Source organism: Prenolepis imparis, unplaced genomic scaffold (genome assembly GCF_030444845.1).
Source record: "Prenolepis imparis isolate NDT839.2.m4 unplaced genomic scaffold, iyPreImpa1.0 SCAF_3, whole genome shotgun sequence".
NCBI classification, from domain to species: Eukaryota; Metazoa; Arthropoda; class Insecta; order Hymenoptera; family Formicidae; genus Prenolepis; species Prenolepis imparis.
Window position 1 is genome coordinate 19,080,179 of NW_028141161.1, and position 12,062 is coordinate 19,092,240.

Below are 12,062 nucleotides of genomic sequence, written 5' to 3' on the forward strand. Positions count from 1 at the left end.
GAGCAAAGTCGTGCACTTTTTGTGATTTACATCTTTCCGAGAAATTCGTTGTTGACTTTTTTTTTAAATAGATGTTTTATAGAAGATCTGATCCTTATTAAATATTGATAATTATGATGTATAAAATTCTATTTTTATATTTAATACGTATAACATTCTTTACAATTATAGATATATAATGTAAACGAGAAATCTAGAATTTCGCGAAAAAAAATTATCAACATCTCGCGATAAAAATACAACTTATGCAGAACACGATTGATTCAATATTTTTTAAAAAAGATACATATCAGCTAGCTAAATATAATGCTGACAAAAACACCGCGTCTCAAAATTCGAGCTTGCAGGAAAGAGCATTCCGAACGACCGTTTCCCACCATTTCCCACAATCTTCTCTCTCTCGAAAAAACCCCGACTGCCTCCGAAAACTACAGCATCGGTCTTTGCTCTTAGCCACCGTTAACTTCCGGGTTCCGTAAACATTCCATGGTTTTACGGTCAAAATAAAAGTCGAGAGAGGAAGAAGCTCGGAGCTTTTGCCACGACGTGCTTTGCCGTGGCAGAAGACAGGCCACGGCGAAAGTTGACGGCAGCCGCCGCAAGAAGGATGAGAGCTTGAAAAGGAGAGTAAGACGTGGGGAAAGACGATGGGAGGATTGCGGTGTATAGAGGACTGGCCGGGCCGAGCGGAGATTAAGGCGGCAGCTCTTAAGCCTGACGCCGAAATCCTGACGTCGAGGCTTTCGTCGAGTCTGAAAAGGGACGAAATACCAACCATCCTCCACCCACCACCCCCGCTAACTCGCCGCGCCACTCGTGGACCAGTCTGCTGCGCATTACTCGCCGACCTTTGCCTCTTAGCGCTTCTATCCTCCCCGTCATTCCGTTTCCCTCTTCCCTCGCGCCTCGTCGCGGTACCCGAAACAACATGGAGTGGTTGGCCCCATCGAACCCAACGGCCTGATTCCGACAAGCTCTTCTCATGCATTTGCATCGAAAATTATTTTCACTATTGTGCAAAACTTGTTTCTCTTTGGTTTAACCATTTACGATATCGACGAGATACACTCTTGCTCTATATCATATTTTTTTCTATATTTATACTATCAATATAACGAGTTATATATACAGTAAATAATAAAAGATTATTTTGTCACTTTCGATTTTTTTTATCAATGTAATATTAATTAATTTTTTAAAAATAATTTACTATTTTAACAGAGTACTTATGCAATTTATAAATTGCAATATCGAAAGATATATTTATATTTACAAGCCATTATATAAGAAGAACACGTTCTATGAGAAATAAATAAAAGAATATGAAAGAGGAAACGTGCATTAATAGTATGCAAGATAATAATCTTCAGGACAAGCAAGCGCGCGTTTTTAACAAGCGAGTCCATCTTTTGACGCGCCACTTTTAGTCATATTACGATCGTTCCAACAAAAAAAGGGAGGAAAAAAAAACAGAAGTACGTGATTTTGCTCTTCGCCATCAACCGGGTCCTCGATCAGGCTTTTTGAATCCGGAAAACGTCTGGCGCGAAAAGATCTGGGATTGTCGGTCTGCGTCTGGCTTTTCGTGGATTACATTTCGTCGATGACGGGCTGACGCGATGATAGGGTGCGAAAGGGAGTAAATGAAGTATATGTAAATAATGAGGGTGAGGAAATGAATACGTCGACGGCTGCTCGGGCCGCTTTCCGTTAATGGCGGGTGCAACGCCCGTTGAAGGGACCACCCGAAAATAATTCTGTCCTCTATCCCGGCAGGAAGAGTAGTGGAGAGCTCCCACGTTCCGCCCAATTATCGTAAAACGCCGTCTACTTCGCGCCTCGGATTTTAAGCGGGCGAGAAGCGCCCGTTCGTATGCGAAATCGATATGCGTTTCTCTCTACGAGAAATGGTTCGCTCTCGCAGTGAATGCTTACGAATGCCATTTTGCCACGAGAACAGTCAGTGATGGAACGGCTACTTGCAACGACGGTGAATATTTTATATCCAATACTTTGTATTCACAGAGAGAGATCTTTCGTACCTACTCTGCGTTTATGATATAATTTCGACGAGTGCAATTTCCATGGCAAAGTTCATGGGAATGAACATTGTTATACGACACTTCGTTTGCAATCACATCGATAAGTGACTGCCGATGAACTATGCTGAGCGAATCGACGAACGAAAAGTGTACCCGCGACGATCCGAGACACATCCTGAGTCCTGTGAGATGAGATGTAAAAGAACAAAGAGAGAGAGAGAGAGAGAGAGAGAGATTATCGCAAAGACGGAAGAAAACGATCCACCGAGAGGTAGAGAAAAAGGGAGAAAAGTGAAGGTATAGGTGGATAAATAGACTGATATAAAAAGAAGGAGTAGTATAGGTAAGAGTAAAGCTCGTCTTGCAGTACGCGGTTAAACTTCACGAGCACGTCGAAGAAGGGGAAGCTTCTTGACTTTTCAATTTTCTTCCGCTCTTCTCTATCTCAGTTCGACCGCTTCTCTCCCTTCCTCTTATTTCTTTCGTTCTCTCTCCTCCACTACTTCTCTCATCGCCTTCTCTTCATCCTTTCCTCCCTCCTGGCCCCCTTTTCCTCTTCTTTCCTACTCATCCCGCAACCTCGTCGAAGCGATCGCGGCGAGTCAATAGGGATTGCCTTTGCCCCGAGTAAAATAATTTTCCGGAAAGTTGTGCCGCTCGGCAATGTTAACACTCTGAAAGTGGGTTTGCCTACTTCAAAGGAAATATGAGAACCGACGCGGACGCGCTTGATTTTTTGATCCGCTCCCTTACTTTTTATCCGTTAACGGGCTTTATCTTCTTGAGCAAGACGGATCGCGCGCGCATCGCTGACCACTTTGAATTCTGACGGAGAGGAGACTAGAAGGAGCACGATACGAAAGTTAACCGAGAAGAGAATCGCGAATTTTTGTGCCGCGAGCGGAAAGCGAACGATAGATAAATAGAACCGTAGTTAACTTTCGACTTTTGCGATCTCTTTTCGAGAAGCGCATTCGATTTCCGCCGATCGACTGAATAACGATTCTCGATGCGACGAAAAATTCTTCAACATCAACGATTGTTAAACTCGGAGCGAGCTACTTATTTGTCAATTCAGCATAATACTTCTTATATAGATGAGAGAGATAGATTTTCACGCGGAAAAGTTCCTTTCTTTCATGCTTATCCCACACGTTACTGCGCCAAGCACATTTTTCGTTTCGTTTATTTCAGCGAAATTCGCAATCGCGTCCCACGATGTTTCGTGAGAAATTTTAACACGCGAATTACGCGATAGCAGTTACACACTACATCGTGAAAAAAACATTGCGTAAATGCTCATTTGGGACGCATTAACATGCATTTACTTCGTTTTTTTCTCGTGATTTTTGTTTTCTTTCGTTTTTTTGCACGACTCTAACTAATGAAACTCCATTTTACCAAGAACGCTTTATATGAATGATAAAGTGTACGTATTATATATACGCGCTGTAATAATTAAGCAGCATCATGCATCATGCCGAACGTGTATCCGTAAAATTTTCTAGGCCAAAGGAGCGGCGTTTCAGGCGGCCGTGTGTGTATGTGTCAGTACGGTTGACATCCATAGAGTTGGACGGAAAATCCATGACGGAGGGCGAGACATAATTACGGTGCGCGCCTTGTCATCGAGCCGCCGACGAGGGCGGGTCGTCGTCGGTTGTTCGACGGATGTCCGTGCAATGTCGAGTCGGGTCAGCTGGCAATGTTGTACCGCTGCCGGCTCGTTAGAATGAAATGAGCTCTCGGGTAAAGAATGGCAGCAGGGAGAATTAACTCTTACCACGAGACGAGTGCTTAGATCGTGCAGAAAAACCTGCGCGCGCCAAGTGTTTTTGCCGTCTGTGAGAGATCTTATTGTCCCTTATAAAACCCGGTTAATTGCTAAAGTCCGGTGCTCGTTAAAAATGGTGCATTCCGCCAGTGCAGCTATGTCGTCATCGTCTGCCTCCCCCCTTCTTCCCACTCTTGCGATAATTCTATATTATCTAATTATATGGTACAAAAATAGAGATATATTTTTTTGCCAAAACTTGAAAGACTGGAACACGCTTTGAAAAATCCCACAATGATAAAAACATGTTCTCGTGTTCATATATTTTTTTAAATACATTTATCTTGCTTATCTCATTTATTTACATTAAAAGCGAACGGTGCGATACTAAAAATCTATATATTTTATAATGATAAATACACACACGATTCTCTCTTTATCAATCGTTAAATTCTCTGTAATAAAAAATAATATTTAAGCTCTGTAGCTCTCTAAAGATCGTTTTTCTGAGTAAGAGGATATAAACGATCAAGTAAGTTTTTGATGGGACATGAAAACGAAGAGAGACAGAAAAGAGTTTTGTGTCGACCGCGGGGACATTTCCGCGGACGTTTTGCCAAGCGGCTCTTGATAAAATGAACGCTTTAATCACTCCTCGATTATCCCTTCACGGATGAAATTTTAATTTACGATGCAATAAAGTTCCAAAGAGTCGTGCTCGCGCGTGCAAAATTCGCTCGCTTTATGCGCTCTCAATTTGAAAGTTTCAGTTTGACCGTTAAGCCTCCAGAGGGAAATGATGGGGCGGAGGGCAGCAATTGGAGTGGGGGAGGGATAAAGGGGTGTGAGTGAGAGAGCGGAAGGAAGAGGCGCCGGAACAAGAACTGCGGAGGAAAGTGCGGAGTGGCGGGGAACATCGTATTAAATCGGAAGATTGGAATTCTAATTAATACTCGCGGATTATCGATAAAGGGGCACGAGGGAACGGGCACGTTAAGGGGTAAAAAGGAGGGGGATGGCGAAACGATGACTCGTTCCGTTCGTTTCATCCTTCGCGCGTCTTCGACATTCGCCTTAATGTCTTCCCTAACCCCCCCCCCCCCCCCACAAATGGCACCGCCGTTGGAATAGATTATATCGTAATGAAAATCTTGACGTTTGACGTCCTGCAATTGATGACTTTATATTACCGTCGATTTATTGAATATCTCGCGTACTGATGCATATTCTATGTCACGTATCTTTGCTACAGACTAAAAATGGATTTTAATAAGCTGACTTATTATTTGCAGGATCGTTATTAAAGGAAGTCTTGAGAATATTTCGTCAATAATGCTGCATATATGTATATATTTCATAAATCAGATGTATTTTCTAATTATAAATTAATTATTAATATACTTTTACTCTATAAGATACATGGGAGATACACACGCTGATTTGGAAATTCAGTATAATCACGAAAAGAAAAATAAGATATCAAGATTTTTATTTGAATGAGTTTTATTTTATTTCAATCGCATGCTTTGCAATGTCATACAATTCAATTCGTATCGCTCTGAATATATTTTTTCACGCAGTTTAGTCTGCCGATATTATAATACAGGAAAATGCGATATCACGAGTGTCGTGAATTCTTTCCACGGATGGGAGCGCTTTTGGTGACAGCTGTGTATAATTTTGCGAAACGGATACGGAATTGCCGGAATGTGCCGTACGTCGCACATCCGAGAGAATTAGTCACGCGCGTGTATTTTTGGCACGCACATTCCATTTCCATTCTTTTATCTCGTTGCGAACAACGAGAAGGTTATCCTAAAAAAATATATTGTTAAATAAATTGAGTTTAAAATAAAATCAATAAACAATTGTTCCACACTTTAATAACGTCATAAAGAACATAACTGCTTTGTCATCTTCTCTAAACATATTTTAGTTATTATTATTAATTATTAATAAATTAATATTAATTCTACCGTGGAAGATTATTGTCGATATTTTATTATGTATCAATGTTATATATAAGAAACAGAGAAAAAGAGATTTTTTAAATTTCTCTTTCGAGAAGTTAAACGCATCGCGCACTTTGTCGCTTTGAAACTGCTCGGCTGCGCGGCATAAAAAAACTGTCGGCGCCTTTCGCGAAATTGGAATGGGAGCGCGATGGGAAGACGAACCGCTTCCTCGCGTCGGGCATAATTCCCGCGTAATTCACTCACAGCCGCGAAGGGAATATTTACAAATGGGATTTAAATCCGGGAGAGACGACCGCGCGCGCGATAGCCGCGGAATATCGTTTGCCGACAGCCAGCGGAAGCGACAGCGCGGCGGAAACGGGGGGTTGAAGGGGGAAAGAGAGAGAGGAAGAGAGCGGATGGATGGAGACGCTTAAAGTGTAAATAGGAGGCGACTCGCGCCAGACAAAGCGTTTCCTCGACTTCCTCTCTCCCCTCCCTAGATTCCGCCTCCTCCTCGTAGCTATAAAAGGGAAGGACATAGACCCTTCCACGATTACTACGAGTCTGGGAGTCGAATCGAGAGTCGGCGGAAGTGGAATCCTGAAATATTAATGTGACACCAACCTTCGTCGTACGCCGATCCTTACCTCTCCGGCTCCTCTCTTCCTTGTCCGTTTTCTTTCTCTCTCTCTCCGGGATCGTACGTCCGCCGTTTGGCTTTTCTTTCTTCTCACGTCCGCCCTTGCGCCACCTTGTTGAATCATATACCACCCGCGTCGGCACGTTGGCCTGGCACGATTCGGAAAAACAGAATGTATATGTATACATTACATAAGACACGCATACCTTTACGCGCGAGGATGTTTTCATGTGAACACAGTTCGCTCGATCAAGTAGAAGAAGCTTCAATGTAACATCTCCGAAATTGATACACGAATAGCGTACGAATGAATTGGTAGAAAAATATTTTTAAATGATTTTTACAGAAGCGTACTATTTTTTTTTATCACTTTTTAAATTTTGTTTTTACGTCCTAAAAGTGAGTACAGGAACATAAACATAAACTTTGTTTTATTCAAATGCGAAAGATGCGATAGTGCTGGTAAAGAGAGCAGATTTAATATATGACTGTTATATGTATATGTATATGCTTGAAAATCGGAGAAATATTTTACCGGCGCGTATATTAACAACTTTCCGCACAATCGTAGATAGCAAAACATAGACACTTTCCGCGTTTAAATGTATTGCGATTACGTGTGTGTGATTCCGACTATTTCGAAAAGTTATACCAGTTTAACGCAGTGACTCTATTTAATCAGACAACACGTATTGTTTGTTATTATTTGCAGTATATCACAAAATTCCGTGCTTTTGTCAGCCTTCATTAACAAATAGCTGAATAATTAATCTAATCTGTAAAATATATTCCATGTTTTCAACGAGAATTGATTTTATGACAGTTGTATCGAAAATTTACATTTATTTATTAATTCACGAAGAGAAGGAATTTATTATAACATATTTTATATAAATCTGCTTAAACATACATAATTGAGTTTCGACACTGTATCTGTATATTTAAAAAAATATATGTATTATTTACTTGTCCTCATTTTTCTATATAATGATTTCGTTTAAAAAAAAAAGAAATTAATATTTTATCCTTTCGATGTCATCCTTTGCAGATTTATTCTCTTGATTGTACAATATATCGTCCTGCCAACATGATTGACCGCGATAATGAATATTTCCGTACTTTATCGTATAAATGATGCAAGATACAATTAATTACGTGCCGCGTAATCACAATTAATTAACTGTGACAATGTGGCCGATCTTTCTATATGGCAAATGACATACCTGTAAAATATATGTACATATTTATGTACACAAGTCTATCGCATGTATAACTCGTTATCACGTTTGCTGTCGACAGCTTCTAACCGCGTTGATATTGCGTTTTTTCAGGAGGGCGAGAGAGGATACTTGGAGGGACTCGCTTCGAGGTACGCGGATCTCTTCAGAACACATTACGGAGATGTTTTGGAACCGCTGGAGGAGTTACGTCGGCGAGAAACAAACGCTTCCGCCAGAATGCCCAACACTCTGCTCACCACCAGTCATTCACAGCCCATTTATGTGCCGGGGAAATACTCGGTAAGCAAAATCCCTCATATTCGCTTTTACTTGCCGCCCCCTTTCCTCCCCACACACCGTCAATTCTCTCTTTATTGCTTCCGCGGGCAGCATAATGCGGTTATAGGATGACATGTAGTGGCTTGTCTATCGCCGCGATTTCTTCTTATTACGCCATTCCCCTGACACTTGGCCAAATTGCTTTCGAAGGGACAGAATTCGCGAGAGGAACACGTCCAGTTGATTCGATACGAGCATTTGTGCGCCTCTTTCTGATGGATAGAGACAATTTTGTTACGAAGAAAATTGTCAGACATATAGACAATCGCGTGTCGATAAAATACAAACGTTATTTATAACTTATTTTAAATTGCGTTTTAACAGTCTTTATATTATAACAGAAAATTATAAATATGTATCGAATATTTAAAATAATGATTAATGCAATTGATGAAAAGATCATTATATATGAATATCACAGTATCAGATTTAGTAAATAATATTTTAAATGATATTTTTCTACTAGAGGTATCTTATGTACTTGAAATGATGTACTCAACGAAAGAGAGATTTAGCGAAGAATGATTTACGCAAGTTCAAACACTTTGCAATTGTGGATTGGTGGCTCCTCCATGAGTAACTTCCCAAAGTGCTTTAAGGCGATTAACCATGTAGACTCTATCGATCCCAGCTTAAATCGGTTATTGTTCGTTACCTCAGACTTTCTTCGCGTCTAATCGAGTTTTCAAGCGCAAGCAATCGATTGACGATTAAGGTCAAGCTCCTCCGAAGATCGTATGTCGATTTGGAAAATTAATAAAAATCACTCGCTTTCCGGAATATTACGTCTTGATTAAATGTGAAAACGATTGTTCGATTATCTTGCTTAATTCAATTAACTAATTGTGAGTATCAGGTTTAATTCTTTACATCTCTCGATATATTTTTATAGTTGATTATATTATTAAAGTTTCATATGTTTAAAAATATGACAAAAATAATTTTGTAAATATTTAATTATATATTATAAAAATTAATGTTATTAGAAAAAATTTGATTTTTATTGCAAAAATAAATTACTATTATTTTTTTAAACAAATTGTGGTTATATCAATGCATTCTTAAAAATTTCATTAAATTATTTTTTCACAATGTTGAATTTTTAAAATCAAAGCTACTAATATAAATTTTAGGTAAATTAAATAAAAATTCTTTATATGTATTTAATTTCTCGAAATTTATATGAAAACAATATAATATTATAAAAATATATTATAATATAATATATAAAATATTATACTCAACAATGAAATCAAAATTTGATACAAATTTATCATCATATACAAGGGACATTCTATATAATTATACATTAGAATATTTTTTGGAGAAAAGGCAGGGTTTATCATTCCAAAAGACATGATCAGACTGACCCTCAAGTCCGACTACACGATCTCTTTTCTCACAAAATTTCGCGGCACAACAACGCTGCCTCCAATGTAACGAGTTCTTAATACGACCCCCGAGGCTCCTCCTACTTACGACGTAAGTGGTAGTCCCGTACTGCTTCGCAAGCAAAACCCGCCGTTCTGTATAACGTAGTGGAAAAGAGCGAACGTTCTCCATTTTTGCGTAGCCCTCGAGCTGCCTCAGCGACAAGGAGGAGGATGAAATCTATGGCTTCGGATACGGGGTCTTCAGCAGACAGATGCTCCAGCATCGACAGCAGAAGCTCGCACTCGCCACACAAAACACGACTGCCGCCGTAACACCGGGTGGACCTCAGGCAACTTATCAAAGGTAAGGAGAAACACACCTTGATATCTGTATATTGCAATAGTTTGTTCGCAAATATCATTTGGTTCAAAGAGATAGTAATAAGGATTTTTAAACTATCTAAAAGAACGACACGAGCAGAGTGTGTAAAATATATAAAGAAAATTGTTACTATTTTTCTCTCTGTCTCTTTTTATGTGTGTGAACAAGATGGGTAAAAGTTAAAATAATCAAATAAAAAATTAATAATTGAGAATAATACAGTGATTAGACATAATAATGTAGCGTTCAGAAGAATCAGTAGAATAACTCGAAATTAATCAGACAGAGTTTGCAGCCTAGTAAAATTTTTTCCCAAATTTTTAAAGATGTTACTATTTAGGAGCTATGTGAACCTAGCACCCGACTTTTTAAAAATTAATTTTTTAAATCGGAAAATGATAGCATTTCGTTTGTAGTTGTTTGTAGTAACAATAATTTCGTTTGTAGTTTTATCAATTAATAAATAAAAAAATTTGTTAAATGACTCGCACCCGACATTGAAATATCGCAAATCCGCTTGCGCGCAGTCTTCTTTAGAATCGTTTGTAGTTGTTTATAGTGATTTTCCTTTCGTTTGTAGTTGAGCGGTTCAAAAGTTATAAACAATATTGTTTATAACATTTGAACCGCTCAACTACAAACGAAAGGAAAATCACTACAAACAACTACAAACGATTCTAAAGAAGACTGCGCAAGCGGATTTGTGATATCTCAATGTCGGGTGCGAGTCATTAAAAAAATTTTTTTTATTTATTAATTGATAAAACTACAAACGAAATTATTATTACTACAAACAACTACAAACGAAATGCTATCATTTTCCGTTTTAAAAAATTAATTCTTAAAAAGTCGGGTGCTAGGTTCACATAGCTATCTATAATGTAGCATTCAGAAGAATCAGTAGAATAAGTCGAAATTAATCAGACAGTGTTTGCAGTCTAAAATTTTTTTGCAATTTTTTAAATATGTTACTATCTAGGTAAGGAAAAACACACGTTGATATCTGTATATTGCAATAGTTTGTTCGCAAATATCATTTGGTTCAAAGAGATAATAATAAAGATTTTTAAACTATCTAAAAAAACGACACGAGCAGAGTGTGTGTAAAATATATAAAGAAATTTGTTACTATTTTTCTCTCTGTCTCTTCTTATGTGTGTGAAAGAGATGGGGAAAAGTTAAAATAATCAAATAAAAAATTAATAATTAAGAATAATACAGTGATTAGACATTATAATGTAGCGTTCAGAAGAATCAGTAGAATTAGTCGAAATTAATCAGACAGAGTTTGCAGCCTAATAAAATTTTTTCCCAAATTTTTAAAGATGTTACTATTTAGGAGCTATGTGAACCTAGCACCCGACTTTTTAAAAATTAATTTTTTAAATCGGAAAATGATAGCATTTCGTTTGTAGTTGTTTGTAGTAACAATAATTTCGTTTGTAGTTTTATCAATTAATAAATAAAAAAATTTGTTAAATGACTCGCACCCGACATTGAAATATCGCAAATCCGCTTGCGCGCAGTCTTCTTTAGAATCGTTTGTAGTTGTTTATAATGATTTTCCTTTCGTTTGTAGTTGAGCGGTTCAAAAGTTATAAACAATTGTTTATTCATCCAAGAGCTAACTTTGTCAATTTTTAAGATTTTTCAAATCCGCTTGCGCAGTCTTCTTTAGAATCGTTTGTAGTTGTTTGTAGTGATTTTTCTTTCGTTTGTAGTTGAGCGGTTCAAATGTTATAAACAATATTGTTTATAACTTTTGAACCGCTCAACTACAAACGAAAGGAAAATCACTACAAACAACTACAAACGATTCTAAAGAAGACTGCGCAAGCGGATTTGCGATATCTCAACGTCGGGTGCGAGTATTAAAAAAATTTTTTTTATTTATTAATTGATAAAACTACAAACGAAATTATTATTACTACAAACAAACGAAATTATTAAATGACTCGCACCCGACATTGAAATATCGCAAATCCGCTTGCGCGTAGTCTTCTTTAGAATGGTTTGTAGTTTGTAGTGATTTTCCTTTCGTTTGTAGTTGAACAGTTCAAAAGTTATAAACAATTGTTTATTGGTCCAAGAGCTAACTTTGTCAATTTCTAAGATTTTTCAAGTCCGCTTGCGCAGTCTTCTTTAGAATCGTTTGTAGTTGTTTATAGTGATTTTCCTTTCGTTTGTAGTTGAGCGGTTCAAGAGTTATAAACAATTGTTTATTGGTCCAAGAGCTAACTTTGTCAATTTCTAAGATTTTTCAAGTCCGCTTGCGCAGTCTTCTTTAGAATCGTTTGTAGTTGTTTGTAGTGATTTTCCGTTTTGAACCGCTCA

At 38.0% G+C, this 12,062-nt stretch overlaps 1 protein-coding gene across 5 annotated transcripts in view; it reads left to right on the forward strand.

The window, feature by feature from the left end:
- LOC145934021 (uncharacterized) overlaps nucleotides 1–12,062 on the forward strand; it is a 307,073-nt gene that overhangs the window by 221,422 nt on the left and 73,589 nt on the right. For all 5 annotated transcript variants that reach the window (XM_083034177.1, XM_083034179.1, XM_083034180.1 and 2 more), the window contains exons 2-3: nucleotides 7,746–7,934; nucleotides 9,547–9,710. In XM_083034177.1, the coding sequence (XP_082890303.1) occupies nucleotides 7,746–7,934; nucleotides 9,547–9,710 (353 nt within the window). The remainder of the gene's footprint in view (nucleotides 1–7,745; nucleotides 7,935–9,546; nucleotides 9,711–12,062) is intronic.